The sequence below is a fragment of the Passer domesticus genome, chromosome 6 (assembly GCF_036417665.1).
Source record: "Passer domesticus isolate bPasDom1 chromosome 6, bPasDom1.hap1, whole genome shotgun sequence".
In the NCBI taxonomy this organism is placed as follows: Eukaryota; Metazoa; Chordata; class Aves; order Passeriformes; family Passeridae; genus Passer; species Passer domesticus.
The window spans coordinates 49,875,028-49,896,443 of record NC_087479.1 but is presented as its reverse complement, the minus strand read 5'-3'; the positions used below and the strand labels follow the sequence as shown (position 1 = coordinate 49,896,443).

General features: G+C 37.1%; 1 protein-coding gene across 19 annotated transcripts in view; it reads right to left on the bottom strand.

Annotated features, from left to right (window-relative positions):
* SOX6 (SRY-box transcription factor 6) overlaps positions 1 to 21,416 on the bottom strand; it is a 403,867-nt gene that overhangs the window by 25,884 nt on the left and 356,567 nt on the right. For all 19 annotated transcript variants that reach the window (XM_064425383.1, XM_064425386.1, XM_064425381.1 and 16 more), the window contains one exon: positions 7,374 to 7,482. In XM_064425383.1, coding sequence (XP_064281453.1) covers positions 7,374 to 7,482 — 109 coding nt within the window. The remainder of the gene's footprint in view (positions 1 to 7,373; positions 7,483 to 21,416) is intronic.

The following is a 21,416-nucleotide window of genomic DNA, read 5'->3' as shown; positions in this document are numbered from 1 at the left end:
TCATATTTAACAGTAGGGAAAAAAATACCTAAGAAAGCTGAAAATCAAAAGTTAACAGTTGTGAAGGACACCCAGATTCGTTATTCTGAAAATGAGAAGTATACTATATGTTAAATATTAGTGTCTTGAGGGGAATAATTTTCAATGCTATGGAAAGATCAGCCCATACACTCCCAGCACAGGTTTTTCAGTTCCCCTTCTAAAATGTTATGGGGATGGCTGGCAACAATGGGATGCACAAAGTGTTTGCCATCAGAAAAGTGATGGGGTGTTCTTAAAGACATCTTATTCCTATCCCATCTGCAGGTGTTGAGTTACTCCAGCACTAAAGCACAGAATCTCATCCAACACAACTGAAATACCATGCCCAAGAACTTCATCCCAGATTCCTATCTGCTATGAGTTATTCTGGAAAATTTAAGGATATCGCTCAAGAATAAGGCACAATCAGATTCATGGATGTTAAAAATGGCAACTACAATTAATGAAGGCCACATTTTAGCATCTGGGATTATTAATGAAAGATATATTAATATAAAGATATATTTTATCTTCAAATATAAAGGTACAGTTTTTGGATTTGGGTGGTTTGGGGTTTGGGTTTTTTTTTTGTTTTGCAGTGGTGTTTTTGCAATCAAAGGCCTATAACAAGAATTCAGGGCAATAAAAATTCCAGTACTTGAGCTTACTCTCTGGATACATTTCTTTGTTTTCAGACAGCTTTCACTGTTTTCTGATTTTCATCTTTCTCCTCTCAACTGCCATAGCAACTATTACAAATATTTATGTGCGACAAATTCTGGCGTGGAGAGGAATTCTTTCCTCCACTATTTACGAAGCACTGTCACAAAAGTAGGTGATGCTTTACCCTGCCTGTGCTACCTGCTGTTTACACTTCTGCACAAGAGGGTGTTAAACAAGTTACCTCACAGGTTTGGATCGTCCTGGCAGCCTGCCAAGGTTGATCTGCCTGTAAATGTATGGTTCCCTTTCACCTGCCTCTTCAGCTGCTCAAAGCCAATCTTTTTTGAAGTAGGGAAGAAGTCCTTACCCTTTTGTATAAGCAATTATTTGCTGTTGGGTGTTTATCAGGTTGTTGAGGCTTTGAGCATAAGGTAGAGGTGCTCCTTTAATAATACACCTAATAGGTGTGCAAAACACTGGGCATGATGTCTACCCTCTTTCCAGGGAGTGGAAAATTGATGGCAGTTTTTTCCTCAGCCTTAGAGATCAGCCTTGTGCTCCTCTTGTATCTCAGTTTTCTCATGTTTCTCACATGTTCCTTCCTCCCTGTCCTTCCTCACTTACATCATTCCTCTCCTTCACATGACTCCACACTCACTGCCGCTGATGCAATTACCACTACTCTTTTTTTTTTACCATGTTCTGGCAACTGGTTAAATACTTCATGGGGCCTAACACCATTTCTTTCCCTACCATTTAATTTCCCTTGCTTTTTGACAAGTAGAATCTCCCATTTTGCACATTCCTTGCAACATGGCTAGCTCAAGCCAAATATGAATGGGAAGAACTAATTCCCTGTACAGGAAAAGACAGACTATTGACTGTTAACTAAAGGGAATCTTGGGCTATTCATTGACTTTGTATGTTGGACAACAAACCCATCATCTGAAATGCTGCAAAACTGGGTTCTTAAGTTTACTGGTGAACTGGAATATGTTCTTCTAAAAGATGAGGTCAGCTTGTTCTCCTCCAAGCCTGGACTGAGGTTCAAAAACTGAACTAGAATTGACAACATTAAGCTAGGCCTTGCTACTGGAACCAATCAATTACCAATTGCTATTCAGCTTGCAACTGGCTTGCAATTTTAGTTTACTTGGAGCATGGTTGAAAGATACCAAGAACACACAGATAAAGCTTAAATCTGTGTAATCTCAGGCCATGATTTGATACGTAGAAAAACACAGTCTTTAACCCAAGGAATTTTCAAGTTGAAGTAAGAGACAGCAAGCACTGCAAGCGAGCACACAGGCACTAAGGACTCAGACACTAAATCAATGAATTTAAGGAGATGGGGTGATGCCAATCCCATGCTGAGGACACTAAGAACTGACTTTACAGCTAGGTTTCATAGCAAAAGTTATCCTCCGAGAGACTTTGAAAAGTCTCATTAGTCTAACACAAGGACAGATGAATACACAGATACAGACAAAGTAGAGAGACAGATCTCACCATATTATTTAAAACTGTTTCTATTTAAACTAGCAGACATGCACCCACCTTTCAGGTACATGCTTAGCACACACTGGTAGAACAGTATCAAAGAAAGCAGCAGCACGTGCTAAACACAAGGTTTACAGAATCAAGAAAACTACAGTGTGAAAAATGTGAACGAAAACATCAAAACAGGACCCAGAACTCTTTTTGTATGTTTTCCCAAATGGCAAACTGTGAGGCCAAATATTTAATTCACAAGCCCCTGATTCTAAAATATCAACTTGAATGAACATGGAACTCAATGTTAAGTACTAATAAGGCATTTTCATCTACTTCTATTTGCTTTCTAAAAATTAATTTAGTTTTTCAATCCATCTTATTTTCACTAAGGAAAACCAACTACAGATAAGTTTTTTCTCTTTTACAAAATCTCACAGTGAGATAGGGGCAAAACAATTTTTGCTCTGAGCCTAGGATCCAATCAAGAGATTTACATTTTAATAGATCCAATCCTTTGGTAGAAATGAAGATCAGGCCTTGATGGAATTTGAATCCCTGAATACAACTGCTGAAGGAAACCACAATGCAACCTGAGCTAAGGTAAAATCAGTAATTGTCAACAGAAAGGTTAGGTCTACCCTGCAGATTTCTACTAGAAAACAAAATCTTAACACACTTCCTACAAATTTCCAACAATTTGACCACATCCACAAAACCAGAAGGATCCATTAACATTGAGCACATTTTACAATTCAAAAGAAGCAGCACCATCACCCAAAAGTGAGCATCTGTGAAAGGAAAATCTATTTCTAGAACACGAACCAAAAATCTCATTCACATCATCCAATGTTCTCAATAACTGAGAACTAGATACTTTAGTATTTAGTATGCTAAATATTTTAGTATTACATAGGTTTTCTGACCTGAAATTGAATCAGGGCTTACCTATATCTCCTGACTCTATACTCTGATGTCAGCTGATATATGTCAGTCATGCTCAAGAGAGGGTTTAGCCTTAGCTGCATTCAAAGCTGTCTTGGTGTGTCCATCCCTGTCAGGTATATTTCAGCACTGACAACATCAAATGTACAAAATTATGCAGCCGCCTATAGAAAGAATTATGTTTCCTTTAAAGTGTTAATATTTCAGGGGAAAAAAAATCCTTGTTTAGTTCTCTAATTGGCTGTTGTCTATAATTTTGGATACCAGTCACCAAATGTTTATGAGGCTTTCAAATCTTGTTTTTGAATTTTGCTAACTACAAATGTGTCACATATTTTAACATGGCAACTGGGATTTCAGGTAATGATACAAGCCCAACAGCTGCGGATTATTCATCAATGGTGCCACAGTCAGTGGCAATGTTTTAAATACAGTTTGAGCATGATTTTTAATATAGTTAGCTCAGTCCTGCTAGTGGCTAAGGAAGTAATAGAAATATTGGTTTATGTCATGTTTAATATAAAACTCTTGCTAATGATTTTCAGGCCTCCATTCAGATGTCTGTCAGCTCATTATGAGCAACACAAACTTTGAAGGCAACTTTGTATCTCTGAAAGTACAACTGTACTTTCGGCTATCATTAATTAAATCTTGCCTTTAATTAATCTTAATTAATCTTAAAAGGGTTTCAACACACTGGGCAGGAACAATGAGCAAAAAAACCCCATTGCATATTACTTCACATTTGTTTAATTTCTAAGTTTAAAGAATTTCAATACTTATAATTCATGACAAAAAAAAATATCTGTAGCTTCAGCTTTTGGTCAATGAGCCAGTACCACAAGCACTCCTAAAATTACAGGAAAACTTGACTCTGATCATGTCAGACTCAGATCACAGCCATATGTTATAAAAAAGATGTAAGGAGTAGAGAGAAATCATTGCTGGATACTGTTACAAAAACATTCCACAAACAGAAGTCTGCTGATATGTCTTATAACAAATTACATGAACTTTAAATGTTGTGTCAAAACTATGGGAATTAGGAGCACTTCCCAGATCTGGTCTGCCTCAAATGCCTGCTGGGATGGACAGACACGCACCGTTGTCTCTGCACACTTTGGTTTCCTAAGGAAATTCAGGTGTGCAGGTAGGCAGGGAGTGGAACTGCACTTCCACAGCCCCTTTGCTCTAGACTGCTGGGGGGATTAGAATACAACCCAAACTCCATTTCTCCTTGTTTATAGGCAGCAGTGGGACTAAATTTGGAATCCTTAGCTCAGGAAAAAATCTGCTACACCACTGCACCCCCCCCTTACACCTGCCTCCACCACCCTTTTAAAAGAACACTCTGCAAATTGTTAGTATCTTCCCTAAATGTAGTGAATTTCATAACTCTGAAGTCCTAAAATTCTGGTGATGAGAGTAAAACCACCTGGCAGATCTAACATCCATCCACTCACTCTGCACCTGGGCCTCAGAGATCTGGGTGTATTTCTGACAAGAAAAGGCAGGGCATCAAAAGTTGGCCATCAATATGTCACCACAGAAATCTGTATTCCTTGTTTTCTATGTGTAAAAGCACACATAAACCACAGAAGTGTTAGCTAAAGATTTGTACAGCACCCCGCATTCAAATAGTATCTAACAAAAGGGGAAAAAAGATTTAAAGTAAAAATGACAATACAGAAAGGAAGGTGTGAAACACATGAAGCCTTTGAAGAACATGACTGTGCCTATTAGGAACCTTTGACATTCAGCTGAGATTGTGACTGTGGCACCACAATGAAATGCAACAAGGCATTCTTAGAGGAGGTGAAAGAAGAGAAACCAAGCTGGTGAAAGGTCCGGAGCACAAGTGTGATGAGGAGAGGCTAATGGAGCTGAGGGTGTTTAGCCTGGAGGAAAGGAGGCTCAGGAGGACCTTATCACTCTCTACAACAAGATGAAAGAAGGCTGCAGAGAGCTGGGGGTCAGTATTTATTTTTTTTGCAAGGAAGAAGCAATAGGACAAGAGGAAATGGCCTCAAGTCGTGCCAGGGAAGGTTTAGATTTGATATAAAGGAAATATTTCTTCACCAAAAGAGTTGTCAAGCACTGGAACATGCTGCCCAGGGAAGTGTCTGAGTCACTACCCCTTTTAAAAGTTATTTAAAAGATGTAGCACTCTGGGACATGGATTCATGGTGGACCTGGCAATGCTAGGTTGGAGTTGATGACGCTAAGGGTCTTTTCCAAACTAAATGATTCTATGCTGCTAAAGGAAAATCTTTCAAGTTTCATAGTAACCCAGGACTGAAGTTTGGAAGCACAAAATAAGAGGAACACATAGAAAAAACTTTGACAAACCTAGAAAGGTTTGTAATAGTTTCACAATAGTTAGAATCTGGGCAGAATCTATAGCATGGCACAGGATATCAGAGACCACAGTTTAACTGCTATATATTTCAGCAGCACTGTCTGCAGTGCACTTCCACTGTAAATTATGTTAGGCTAGAAGTGCCATCTCTTAGTCTGCCTGCCAAATATAATGAGCAAAACTCAGGTTATGTTTTGAATGTATTTTTCTTTCATCCAGCTAACATCTAAATTCACCTTGTCTTCAATGAGAAGGACAAATAAGCAGCTCAGTTTAGAACTCCTGCCAATGTTTTTTTTCAGATCAGCAGTGCCATGCACCCAGCATCTCTTTTCCAGAGATACCTCTTGGCTGCTAAACAAATTCTGGAAATCTGAATCCATTCATGAACTCAGATTTCTAATGTGGCAAGGCACCATGCCTCAAAGTGCCCCCCCAGCAGCTCTAGAAAGACATGCACACTGTCCTTAAACTGGCACACATCACTGCAGCTTGGGTTACACATGGCAAAGCTCCTCTCTGCACTATCCAGTAACAGGGGAGGCTGCCAGTGCCACGAGGGGTATCAAGACACTAAATTAAGAGCACTAGGAAGAGAATGGATGAATTGAAGGAAATTAGCTAAACCAACAATGGGGTCAGAGGCCTGATGTCATCTAAACCAGTCACTGAGTATCTGTAAGTATCCCCTTGCAACTTTTCACCCAAACTGACCAAAAAAAAAAAAATCCTTCAACATTTTGAAATATGAAATATTGCTGCTGGATGACTACTTCTTTAGAAAGCACTTTATAAATAACTGATTGGACAAAAAGTGCTTTGGAAAGTCCATGTATCTCCTGATTCCTTTTTAAAAAAAAAAAAATTGTTGGAAAACACCTGTCTGAACGTTATTTTTTGCCTACATGCTTTTTGTTATTTTTCTGTTTACAGATGATAAAACAGTGGCTAATCAAATTGTATTAAGGATGAATAATTGAAGCTCATAAATAATAGCTCCCTAAAGTTTACTGGTCCTATTCTTTTGACCCAACAAAAAAGCAGACTGGATTTGTCAGATGTTCATGGAAAAATTCAGAGGTGTTTTAAGCTTCTAAAGCCATAACTAAAACTCCTCCAGTTTAAAAAGGGCAAAATTATTCTCAAACAGAAGTAAATCGAGGGGGCAAAATCCTGCATAATATTCTATCTGAATAGTACATTCATCTTCCAACAAGGTAGGGCTCCTACATATGTACATGTGCCATAGGATAGAGAGAATCCCAGTCACAGCCACTTCCAGAGCATGCATGGTAATCCTGCTAGAGACTCAGCTCAGTCCTGATAAACACTGACTTCCACCTGGGTCTTGAAACATATAGATATATACATAAAACCCTCGCTGAAATGAGTGCACTGAAGGCTTACATAATGAAAAAGATCTTTTCATACAGAAAATGTGAAGTATTTTTCCATTATCATTTGATAGCTGCCTATGAATAGAATTCTGCTTGCTAAATCTTGAATAGGTGGTGCACGATGGGTAGATTTCTGAAAATGCTCTAACCTTCTTCAAAGCTGCTGAACACTAAAAAAATGGGCAATATATATCCTTCCTGAGATAATTTTCTCAATATCTCCTAAAATTTTAGTAGGCGTATAAAATGTAAACACTTATTTGGCAGCTGCTTGGGGGAAAGGCAGTTGTGTTGCAGAAGGGCTAAAAGGGCTGCACAGTCCTTTTCATGTCTCCACACATTGTTATGGATTTACTGAAATCTCACAAATTCAGAGAGAAATCTATCAAGTGTTACCCTTCAATGTAGCACAAGCAGTACTCATGACACTGGCAGATTTCAGCCACATCATCCTGTGGTGCAGTGTTCAATAACCCATGGTCAAAATTGCAACTCACCTTCTGCATCTTCTGGCCTTGTAAGATCGATGACACCGGGGCCAATTTTTCCATCTTCATTGGGTTTCCCTGTTAACTGTGGGCCTAAATTTTCAAACCTTGTTCTTTCCTGGAAAAGAACAGAAGGAATCTTAATGTTCCATATAGGATAGTTCTCATTATATGCCAGTGCATATGGGTATGCATCGATACATGCCTTATTTTTTAAATCTGAACAAATAATGAATGCATCTAATTAGAATTTTAGCTCAGGGACAATTTTTTTCTTCTTTTTTTTTTTTTTTTTACAGATTCTGAATGTTTGCATTTATGAAAATCAGTTTTAAATGTGAAACATATACAGAAACTTTGAGATTATTTTGATCTACAGTGCCATAATGCATAAACGATTGTACATGCAAATACAAAACACTCTTGGCAGCACACAGTGCTGATCGATGCTGCTCACTTTGCCTTTCCACTTATTTTCCAACTTAAACTGAAAAAGACAATCGGCATTTGGGAAACATGAAAATTCAGAAGCTGAAAGAAGAGTTTGTATTAAAATGCACTGGTATTTTAATGAGAAAAAAGCACTTTTTTCCCACTCTGAGATTTAAGTTTGCATTCATACCTCTGTGAAAACACAAGTCTGAATTTTATGCAGAGATTTTTCAAAGACAAATATTTGAAAGAAGGAATAATGGTGGACAGAACCAATATTATTTTGTCTAGAAATTTAAGTTGCACCTCAGTGAATAGGGAACTTAAGAAGACAATAAAGGAAAAAAAAAGAGAAAAAAAAAGGAAAAAGAATGGCCACCTCCCAGAAAAACAGAAAGCTTTTGAGAGCAGGAGACCTCCATAGGAAACCTGGAACCAGAAAGTGGAAACTGAAAGGTATTTTATACGTGAACCCAGTTCCTCACTCACTCCTGGACAAGGGCAGTCTAAAGGCAGTGTAATTGTGTCTCTCAATAGTGGTCTCTGTAGTGCTGTGTATCAGTGGCAGAGTGTTCAATGGTAATCATTAATTTAGCGCTCTCATTTGAAGGAACATAGCATGTTTTCCCTCTTGCCTTGTTGTTACCTCTTCAGATTAAACTTGGCATTATGTTGTACTTGTGAATGAATGAGACCTTGTTGTTCATTACTATGAAACAATATTAAATGTCATGTCAGCTTGAATTTAGAGACGTGAAATACCAGCTTTCAGCTCCACGAACAGTTTCTCCATGTTATACTTAATGCATTATGCAGAAGTAGAGTGCTGACTGCTGTTCAGTCTATTGTTCAATGACCTAGTTCTGTGCTGTGCATACTAGACATGAGGAGAAAGCATTGGGAGAGTCTCTCCCAAAAGATGGTAGAAACTTGGAAATGTTCTTCAGGACAAAATACAGCCTTGACTCCTCATTTGCTCCACCTCCCACTACTCCAGATTTCAAATATAATTATTTTTCTATTGTCATTGTGTTTCAGCATGAAACCCCATCAAGAAAAGGGAGGAATGTCTTGATTCCTCATTCTTTCGGTTCCTTCAGCCACGGATTTTTAAAATTATTCTCTATTTAATTTGCAGAGGAAAAGAAAGCTCAGTGTGACACTGGATTTGCCACAACATGCAGCTGAGGCATTTCAGGTACTAAATGCATTTTTTAAAGTTCCTCAGAATCTCCCAGTTGTCAGAAAAAATAACTCTGCATTTTATCTTTGGTTAATTATTTCACTTGTTTTCTTCTGTAAAATCCATGGTTGATGAAGAAGCTTACATACACAAAGAAACACAAGAGAAAATAAATAATTATAAATAAAATTTGACTGCAGAAAGGCACTATAATATTAGAGGCCAAATATTTTGCTGAAAAATGTTGTGCACTGTAACAATACACCTGAATCATCAGGATGGGATCTGCCTTACTGGTAGAGAGAATGAAAAATAAGTTTATCAATGATACTGTGTTCCATTGCAAAGGGCTGATTTGCAGTTGAGATAAAAACAAAGATCAGTGCTAAGAAAACAGCTTTTGGCACATTTATTTTCTCTTTCAAAATATTTGCACTAAAAGCTTTTTTTAAGGATTTTAATACAGCACCTGCAGTATTCTTGGAAGAGCAGCCTTTAAGTGTGTTTCAGAAAAAGGAGAAATACCTTTCTTCTATAAAAATCAACAGATCCAGCTACATATCAATATGCACATTTGGAATATCTTTCTAGTCATTCATTCTCTTTGATTTTACCAGAAAATATTCTCTTACAAAAAAAATAATAAAGAAAAGGAAAAGGAAAGCTAAAATAAAAAAAAAAGAAAAAAGAAAAAGTTTCTGTAAGAACATCAATATTTTGACACGGAAAGAGAAAAGGGAAAATTGTATGATAAGGTTCAGAATCACTAAAATGAAAGCACTTATGCCATAAAAATACCTGCTCTTGTCAAACAAAGGAGCTGTATTTATAGTTATTTTATAACCACCTCCTAATTCATGAGATGCTTTAACAAAGATAGATATATTTAGGTCTTTGAATTGCCTTTTCAATTCGTTCCTTTTCTTGCTTTTTTAACTGAAAATAATCATCATAGTGATATTTAAAAAATGGTCAGTATTTGCATCAGGTTTACACAAATTCAGAGGACTTTCAAAAATAAGGAAAATTTTCCTCAATACTAAAAATGCTTTTATCTAGTAGATGCCTTTACAATTCCATGGAACACAACAAATTCATATGACATTTATTATAAAAGAAGAAACTTTTCCCACTGAGCTCAAATCCTTTTCAGTGGGATTTGTCTCTGCCCCCATCTTGAACTCATCCTAGAGAAAATAGACTAAAAATCCTTTAAAAGTACACATTTCCCCTAATATCACTGAGAGGAAGATTGATTCTCTACTTCATATTCCTAGATTTAAAAAAAACCCGGCATCCCTTCATTAAAAATAAATGGTTATACATAACTGCATGAAAAATGTTACCTACACATGCATTACATCTGCACACATGTACATGAGCTACTGCATCTATTGCTGCCTGCCTCACCTCCACTAGCAGAAAATTTGGGTGAGTTTGTTATAAAGTGCACTGCTATGGACAGTGCAGGTGTTTTCTCCCCTGTGGAAAGCACTTTTGACCCCTATTTTGGACAGATTTTTTTTCTTATTTTTGTGCTGGCTTTGGAGCTTATACTATATAGTTGCTTTCAGTTTTTCCATTTAAATCTTAGCAAAAAATTTTTAGGATATGACACTGACAACCCTTGCTCATGACAAGATCAACACAGTCAGTTGGAGTTTGCATGAGGAAACTGAAAGCACTTCCTAGCACAAATCAGATCCTTTGTGCTTCTTTATACTTTGAACACGTAGTAAAAATAATCCTTTCTTCCAAATGAGAAAAAGAAGAGAAAAAAAGAACCTTCTTAGCAGCCAAACCTTAATTTTCCATTCTGTGATATGATTAGGCACTTATTTATGCGTTGTCAGTCACAAACATGCAGAAAACGTAAAAGTTATTGAAAAAATTAAAGTCTGCTCAACTGTCTTGCAGGACTGTTGGTTCTCTAAGTGCTTTGAAATTATGATGTATGAGGTAGATGTTGCATATTAAATAAAGATATTTAAATTATAAAGCCCCCGTTAGTGAGAGCTGATGAATGTTAAATGTTATGAGCCACAAGGCTGTGGCATCCATCATATTCACATATTATCACAGTCAGTGATGGAGCAGCCCCAGTGATGACAGATAGACTGCTAGATAGTTATCCCTTATTTCCAGTGTCGCCAAGCAAGCCTTGCAACCCCTTTGGCATTATTTTTAGCTTTGCATTAAATTAGCAACTTTTCCGTCACGTTCTGCCAGAAAGTATCAATTCTTTCTTCACGTGTGGAAGGTAAAAAGAATGATTCAGTGAAGCAGGGAGTAAAGCAAAAGGAAGCCTTAGCCCCTGCCTCGGAAAAGGCTGCAAACTTCAAATGACTAGAAACAAATATAAAATTGTGATCTTGTGAAAGAACAGCAATGAAACAGTAAGCACACAATAATGGCTTTTCTCTGCACTTAGATAAAAGCTGAATTTTTGATGTGCACAGTATATTTTCATAAAATTTTATATACTATGTTTTATACACTTATTGGCTATTCCATAATAATGTGTGTGCTAACAGTAAAATTGCTCTTAAATTTATGTGTGTTATTTATACGTTCCCACGTAACAATGCTTTTTGTTGTAAAAAATATTCTGTTTATTAATGTAACTTTACAACCACTGCATCCAGGATCCGTGGTAAATTAATGACATTTTTATTATTTTATAGTGTCATTAAATTTTTACTGATCACTCCATCAAACAGAAGCAATAAAGGCCATAATGCAAACTGGGACACTTAGATCAGGGGAGCAGGAAGGCATTCCATATAGTCTGAAGTAAACTGCTTGCCATAAATGATATTTATACCATCTTTAAGGATGTGAGAATACTTGGACAAGTTTGGCAAAACTGTTTCTGTAGTACTGTGGATTGTGTACTTAAATAACAGTTTACTTGCCAGCGAGACAATTTTTTTTTCAAACCATATGCGAGAAGATGACTGATTGCATCCATCTCTTGAAAAATAATATATGAAACGTAATAATACACTGGGCACCCCTCCCTTCTGGATTACCAAAACTGATCTGACTATACCCATGCCTCAAATTATTTCAACATGCTTGCTTTTTCCACATCTGAAATGTATGCTTAGCCTGAAATGGAAAATGGCATGCATACTGATGGTTGTGTAAAAGATTTAAAATATATATCTTTTTTTGCAAACAAATACTTTTATTGAAGCAGACGTGTTTGGACAATGATGTAATACCTTTATTTCAATAGTCTAGCATGGAAGCAGTTACCCAACATCAATTTAAAGAGGCAGTTTCTAGAAATCAAATTAATATGGGTCATTCACAGAAGCCACAGAACACATGACTGAAGGGATATTATTTCTTCTGAGGGCAGTGCTTTAGTGAGAATAACTAAAATAATTATCACATGTTGTCTTTATGTATGAAATGTATTTCAATTGAATTATTCTATACTAAACATTCTAGTAGCTTATTTGCTAACTATGATCTATTCCCTTCATGCACCATGGACAGTAAACAACCAGCAAACAACTTAATGTATTCAAAACATAAAAAGGACATTTTCAGTAGAACACAGAGAAAATTATTCCCAGTTTGAGTGAGGAGGAATTACAACTCCTTTTTTCTCCTCCCTGGAAACTCAAGATACAAATGCCCCAAGCTTTTCACCTTCTTCTTACTACTTTTTAACAGCTGGGACTGAAAAGTTAAATTACCTTCCACTTAGAATCTTTTGCAATGTCTTGGCACAGCAGGGATAATTACAAATTGACTTTCAGCCTTATCTCTGGATATTTTAGTTATTATGGGTGGGAAGTTTAAACATTAACCTTATTACAACAATGTCAATCATCCCACTGGTGTGCAGGCATGCAACTTCTGGAATTCTTTGGATGGCAGAGGAGATAAACACAATAGTGGCACTATTGTTACAATTTAAAGCATGGCCCTTGGTTTTGCAGAACTGTGGTGAATGCCTAGGACTCCTTTTCAATATCATAGCACTGGGAGCTGCTCCAAAAACCAGAAATTAAATTAGTGAAGCAGGCAAACTTATTGTAGGAATGCTGTTATTATAAGATATTACAAGATACAAGGTGTACCTTTTCCAAGGATTTGCAGGTTTTAGGACTGAAGGATATGCTGACACCTATGATGTTGACACAACCTGCCCTTTCTTTATTTTTTCTGTAAGTGAAACTCCTGAATTCAATGATCTCAGGGACCGAGAGGGGCACAGTGAGTGATTTTTCACCCTGAGATACTGCTGCTTCCAGGTTTTGGAGGTCCCTATGCTGTTCATGAACTGTTCCAGCAATATCTTTGCATGCTGAACATACAGCATGGACCAGCATCCCTGCGACAGACTACAGAATTCTATCACATTGCAGTGCCTCAAAGCAAACAGCTTGCTTGAAAAGATGTGGGGAGAGAGAAGCCACTAGGTCTCCTTTTAAATATATTCTTCCATCTTAAAGCATAACTGAAAAGTAAGAGGTTAAAAGCAGATAACAGGGAATTTACAGTAAAATTTCTTTGCCTTCCTGGCAAGCATCAGCTGGCTTCCATGTGACAATGTGACATGGGCAGGACCATCACAAGCAGAAAATACTCCAAAGTTGCTCAGAAACAGAATTTCACAGTGATTGTCACATTGGAAGACTTCTTTTAAGAACCAAGGTCTCGAGTCAAAATTGAGAATTGCAATTTCATCAAAATATAAAATGTCTAGAAAAAAAATCTAGTCTAGAAACCAATGGGCTAAAGAAAAAAAATCCCCATATAAGTAAATGCCAGTGCATATAGCCAACATGTAAACACTGTCTTCAGCTAATTATTTTGGAAGCCTGATTTTAAGGATCAGAATTCCAAGAGCTTCTTCTCAGCTAGTAGCCATCTTGATCTTGAACACAAATAAGAAGGATTTAAATGAATTCTCTGATTATCAGGAACATTGAGCAGATACTAAGATGTTTATAGACTTCAGTGCATGGAAGCCTGCTGTTAGTAGGAAGTCTGTCAATTCAAAACTATTTTTAAAAGGGAAAAAGAAAAGAACTGATGGAAAATATTTCCACCTAAGGAGAATATTATGCCCTCCTGCACATGAAATATTGCCATCTCCATAACTATTGCCATGCTTTGCAGGCACTCCTAAGCTATGGATCTGCCCTGGTTAGATTACTTTCAACAGGATTACTGCATTTACTGAGCCCCCTTAACCAAATGCTTTATGTCTTTGTTCATATGGTTTTAATATGGTTTTAACCAATTGCAAGGTTATTTATAAGTTTGCAAGTCCCCAGTAGTTAGAGTTATGAAGCGTTCAGACTTAAGCATATCCAGTTGTGTGGTAACCCAACTACTGCTTTCATGCGGTTTCCAACTTTTTATTCATGTACAAAGGCATGATGCATGGCAGCATCTGAGACCATTGTGATTAACTCTTTGTTTCAGCAGCAAACTCACGCTGCAGCCTACAGTAAAATTACATAAAAGGTAAAGATTAAAAGGTAAAGAGTAAAAGAAAAAAAAAAAATCACACAAACTCTGAAATTCCACCACAGACTGAGGAGAAATTAGTCCTTGAAAAACAAAGGGACAATGAATTAAATTAGCAGCTGGTAAATGAAAAGCAAACAAAAGGAGTCACTGCTTTACACTCTGCATAATTCTCTATGAATGCTGGAGATTTCGCCAGGGGTCAGAAAAAGTCCAAAGCTTGGTCTGCCACTTGTTTCTAAAAAAGCTGAATAATTTTATGACTGTTAATAACATTTGTAGTAACACATGCTAAGGTAATCAAATCTCATGTCCCAGACTGTTCAAGCTGTTCAACTGTTGAGTCAAAGAGAAATTCCCTTGTCCTCTCTGCTGCTTCCTTCCCTCCTGACCAACTCCACAGATGATTAACTGGGAGTCTTCTAGGGAGAGGAGTTAATTTTCTTTTGTAACATCGCTAAATTTAAGGAAGAACTGGTAAATGGTATAGATCAAATCTATAATCTACCTTGTAATTAGAAGGAATCTGAATGCAACCATTAAAAAAAAACCCCAGCATTTTCTTCTAATTAAACACATACATGTGCATTTTTGAGAGACAGACAAAAATAAACACAAATTACAATTGACATCCACTTCTACTAGGAAATAGCAGGACTGTGGTTTGTTTTTTTTCTGTGCTGTAAAGTGACTAATGGAAGCAATTCAATAGCTACTCATGGACCTTTGGAATGTTCATTTAAATTTCTAACATGACTTTCAAGAATAAAAGTGCAAGGATATGGCAAAACAAAGGGTTTTTTCCTAGGTTAAATATTACAAAGGAATAAATGTATATCTATACTTAAGTTTAATTTAGCAGGTGGTTGGATCTTGTCAGTTATGGCATAATTTTCAACAAGTACTTTAAAATGGAGCCATTTAAATACCAAAAAAGTGAACAAAAATACTTTTACCAAATTTAGACAATTTCATAATTCTGTACATATATCTGCATGTTTCCCCAGATTTTTATGCTTGTGACTAAATTTCATTGAAGGTGTTCTCACGCATTAGAATCAGAACAGAATTTGGTTACTAGCTCAAAACTCTGAATCTCCTTCTCTCTTAATCACCTAGTAATATATTCCAGGCTGAAAGCTCAGTTTTAGCAGGAAGCCACAGCAGTGAAACTACCAGCAAAACTATTCTAGGTTCAGCACAACAATTTTTTTAAATGGAAAAAAAAAAGGGAGAAAAGAAGTCACCAATTTCAATTTCATTGCGGTGTTCTGCAAACCTCAACAGCACAAAGCTGTTGCTTTCAGCTGCTATCCACAGAGGGAGTTGGGACAATAAAGGTCTTTTAAAAAATCCAGAAAACACACAACCAGACAGACATGCACTCATGTCACTGGTCAAACATCTTCAGAAGCAATCTGATGTTCTTTGTGAATAATATGCAAATTTAAGCACTTATAAATGGACATTTATAAATTTAAAATTAAACCTATAAATGCCAAGAGAAAGACAGATGATGTTCTCATAAATACTTCCAGTCCATCATTTCAACTGTTCCTTATGACAGGCACATGTCAAGAGTTTTGTACACCATCAGATAATGCTGAGAAAACTTTGGTAAACATCAACTACATGATGGAATAATCAATTATCAAATCTCAATCAATGCAACTTTTCCTACTCAACACATGGCTAGTAGTTATAAAGGTATAAAAGCAAATATTTCAAATACTCTATTTGTCAGTATTTTTTCAATTAAGGAACAAACCTTAGCTGCATTTTATTACAGCAACCTTTGAACATACTGCATATTGTAAGTGCAGGTTTGAGTATCTCCATTGGGGTAAATCCTCCAGGGCTTTGGCAATACAGATACCTAACCCCAGACACCACAAACGAGTTGCTGGGGGTACTCACCCCTTTTGTTTACCTCTAAAAACAACACAAGCCTCCAGACATGCCTGTTCCATCCTGTGTTCAGGAAGACACCTGAAGCAGTTTAAATTGGAGATGCAAAAGACACTTGGGCTTAAATGTTCATATTCATATTTAGAATTAGAAATGCAATCAAGGCAGTCAGCAAAATCCCACCAAATGCTACTGTTTTCAAGTACATGCCTTGCCTTGTGCTGGATGTAAATATATAATTGCATACCATGCATACAAAGATTAAGTAGGCTTTTGCTGTATTTATCAAGATGATTTTTTTGATAGCATTTTAAGTACACTTTTTCCAGGCTGCATTTTATTATTGCTGCTTATATATTGCTCTGTTTATACTCAGGCCTCTTTTGTTATCTTCAGAGAGAAAAGGATCATATCACAAAGGTGTAAGGATGGGTGACAATGGAACAATGATAATAACATCATTATGCAGTGTTTTGTCTCTTGTACCTCCATCACTGCCATGTTTTTTGTGTGATTATTTCAGCCTCAGGAAAAAGTGCTGCTTACTGTTTATGTCAAGAAGGCAAGATTACTGTTTGCATGATTACAATATCAAGTATGATGCACGTAATTCCTGTGATAATATAAATGTACCCCTCAACTAGTTCCTGTCTTTAATCCTCATGCAACTGGGAAAAGAAGAAAAAAAAAAACAACAAAAAAAAGAAAACAAAACAGTGAGTTGCAAATTCTTGCAGCCTCGTCTAGGCCTTAATCTTGTAAGGTGCAAATACTTTCACTCCAGTCCAACAGAGGACTCAAAGGACATGGACAATCAGTACTTAACTCCAAGGGAGCACATGAAGAATGGACTAAATGCACTTGGCTGAATCAGGACCAAAGTGCAGAGTTCTTACGTGTACACAGAATCTGAAAATAAGAATTAAACAGGTTTTTTCCAGGCTCAAAAAAGTGCTTTATCCTTCTTACTGATCATTCTTTTTTCCCTTTGAGACAGGTAGGTTGAAGACCTTCTGGCACAAAGAATTATTCTTGTTTAAGAATAAAACAATAGACAGCCAAGAACTCAGTCCTGTAAGGATCTATGTAAGCTGACAAGACCTTGCATTATCAATGTCCTGGCTGAACTGAAGGAATAACTCTGCATCTGTGAAATTGCTATATTTACTTACTGATCTCCCTAACACAATCAGAACCAAGTTATTCAGAATTTATGTTTTTAAAACTTACACTCGAGGCAAAAGCAGCCCAAACTGGATTTATGAAGGCTATGAATTCACAGTCAGAGAAAGGTTTGCATTGGAAGGGATCATAAAGATTATCTAGTTCTAACACTCCTGCCATGGGCAGGGATGCCTTTCATTAGACCAGGTTGCTCATTCACCAAACCAAAAAAACCGCCCCCCCCAAAAAAAAGGCAACTGATAAAGTAGGATAAAGTCTCTCTTTGGGATATCTGACATGCAAATGCAGGCAAATATGTACTTCCTAGAAACTGGGAGAGATTTAAATGCCTTGGAAAGAGTAGCTCTTCCATAAAGGAATTATGAATCAAAATAATGACAGGGGACTTTAAAAGGATAACTGAAAGCCATGCATTTTTTCCCATGCAGAATTCAGGAACTCTTGCACCTGAAACCATCCTAAATGCAAAATTACTACTTATATATGGATGGGAAAAAATCATGTGTTTTTACTGCTGCAATATACAAAAGAGAAAACTGCTAGTCTATAGCTAATGCCACTGGCACAAATCCTTTCTCTAGCTTTTCATTAAAAGTAGAATGATTTTATAAACCTTCTTTTGTTTTTATTGTGAAAAAATTGTCTCAAGTTTCCCAGATAAGATATTTATTAAGTACTCTTCTGCTCCAGGCAACAATACAATTTAGATAATGCTTTTATACCTTAACAACCAACCTTGAATGGGTGTTTCAACAGTAGTGGTTTCACCCACAAATTAGCCTCTTATGTCCCACTTAAGACCTATTTTTGACCTCATCTTCAGTATAAGCATAATCTGGGTCCTCCTGCATCTCTCCGCATTTAAAATGTACTTTTTCCTCTCTTTTCCCCTATCGTTATTCTCCCACTCTAGTTGACATATATGGAAAAGTTCATGCAATTCACTGAAGGAACATTCCAGCACCTCATTCCAGTGGAAGATTCTTTGCTGTTCTGTGGATAAATACAATCTGTAAGAGGGAATTTCCTGTCTCATACTTTCCTTATTCCTTTGTATACTTGTATACTTTATAACTGTGATCATGTTTTATAGGTCTGCCTCACAGGAAAGAGAGCAATATTGTTCTGGGGAAGCAATCAGTATTTTGGAGCTTTTTACTATGATATATGTAGACAATTGCAATGCTTACCACTACTCATTAGTAATACCCAAATAATTCTAAAATGGAGGTTGTTAACTGAATCTTCAGGCACAGAGAGGGGAAATTATTATCTTCTGGTTACCCAGAAAGTCAATGATTAAGCTCAGAGCTGAACCCAGGACTTCTGCACATTAGGCCAGTCCACTGGCTGTTATGCCACACTGCCCCTGCCATAAATCTGCTTGATGGATTTTTCAGTCATGGAACATTAAAGGCTCTGCTCTTTTCTAATGAATCTGTTTAAAGAAAACAGTACAAACAAAAGCAAATGTAACACTTAAATTATCTGAGGCATCCTGCTTTAATGACACGTTTGGATAAAGGATTTCCTACTGGAGACCTATGGACTGTTATACCTACTGAAAAATGTTTTAGCCAGTACCACTAGCTGGCATACTGGTATCTATTTATGCCTGAAAACAGAGCATAATCAGTTTTAGGTGGTTAAGAACAATCTGAGCCAGCTTTTATATTATGACCAAAACCTTGGCAGTGCAGCAGCAGTGGCAAGTAGCAGAAAACTGCCTGCAGTGTTATTTGCCAGATTACTTGAACTATTTACACTGGGATTTCAAGTACAAAGTATTAAAAACTCAAGATTTGGAGAAGTCTTGGACTATATATTTGTCTTGGACTATATATTTGTTCCTAGCTACAACAAGATGCACAGAGGAGCATTATGATACAGCATGACTGACTAAATGAAGCATTTTTAAACCACCTGAAGCATTTAGTAGTTCGGTTTGAACTGTTCAGATTTCTTTTTTAATTGAAGATTTGGAAAGCCAATTGATTTAGATTAAATGATCAACCTCTCACATTTACTTGTTTAAGATTCATGTTGACATTGTACTAAATACAGCCATATAGTTTGTATTCCAGATAAATTGATCTGACTACAAGCCTCACTCTTTAGTATGATTCTTACTCCAAGATAAATCAATATTTAATATCTCCTGCAACAGCCTCTGCAGATAATTTTAAACCTTTTCTCCATCCCATTAAGTTACCTTTAAAAATTCTTTATACAAGGCTTCACAGATGACTTCTGAAAAACTAGTTTATGAAAAGCAGTCTGAAATTCATTAATTCAGATGGAGAGGGTTTTTTAAATCTTGCTGCATTGTGCTGATCTCTAAATCCATCTCTGTTTAGCTAATTCTCCTGCTCAGCTAATTTCAAGAATAAATAAATACTTCCTGAAAATCTGTAACACAGGTTTTTAAACGTAAACAAAAATATATTTGTAGTGCCAACTTTGTAGCACAAGTTATCTCTGGGGTATGAGCTTCTGCAAAAACAGACTAACCAAGGCTCTCCCTGACTCCCTGAGAGGATGGGCACTCTTCATCACCAGGTACCAACCTTCACCCAGCTCCATCCCCACTGTCACATCAGCTGAGGGGAACAGTGAAAGCAGCAGCATGCCAGGATCAGATAGCAACCACATCCCAGCCTCCATTTTGAATATTAAAAACTACGTCTGCTCCCTCTCCCCTCCCCAGCCTCCAATCTGGTGCAGCAGCTGAGAAGGAAAAACATCTCTTCCTCCTCCCTCAAACCTCTCCTATGGCTAAGGGCCCCGCTGGGATAGGAGGCTTTGATATCAGAAGAATGCAAACAGCAAGGCTCAGGTTTGCAGCTTCTTAGGGTTTAGAAACAGAGACTTAAGAGGAATTTCAAATGATTATATGTTGGGAGAACTGAAAGGGATGATGCCAAAAAAGAAGGAAAGAGCTATATACTCTGAAGCTATCTGGTTGTACATCCACCATTTAAACTACAGGATCTTCACATTCCTGTCTTTGCTCTCCCTCATTCTCATTCCTTATCCTGCAATACACTCAAGTGCATTTTCAGGGACATGTTATGCAGGAGTTCTGTCCCATACCTCACCTTTTGACCTGATGGTCCCCACAAACAGTCTACAGAACTTTAAAACATCTGATTCAGCTATTTGTGGGGTCATGCTGAAAAAGCAAACAGTGAAATGTTTCAGTTTAATAAAAGGGGAAGCTTTTGTTTTCAAAGCCTTTGCAGCTTCTACAGCAGAATTGCTCAAATAGTTCTGTCCTTGAGCAGGCAGGGAGCAGCAGCTAAAGCTGCTGAGAGCCCCTTTGCACTGCAGAGGCAACGTGCTAGACTGAGATAGCTCTTGCCTTTCAAATCTATTAAAGATCTTCATCTCAGGAGCTGTAACTGCTTTGGTTTCTATCAAAACACAGCCTAAAATGGTCTGATCCTAAATGAGTTCTGTCATCAGTTACAAAATAGAATTATTAAAGAAAAAAAAATGTGACTGATAACTCACAATGAAGTCTTCAATTCTATCTCCATTCCTTTGCTACTCCAAGCAGTCAAAAACATGATAAATTGTGTATTTTGCTTATGGAAAATGGTCAGCATTTAGCTTATTTGTGAAGTCAAATCCAAGGCTGATTTAGCAACTAGAATGCAGCTGTATAGAGAACATGCCCACAAAAGAACAAAAAGAGGTGAAATAACACTATCTCTCCTCAGCATGACATGCTAGTGGAAATTCTAATGTGGAAAATGTGTGCTGTGCTATTAGTTAATTAAGATGTGACACACAACAGCAATAAAGATGCTCTTCTCGTGAGACTCTACAAGAGCACCAGCAAAAGC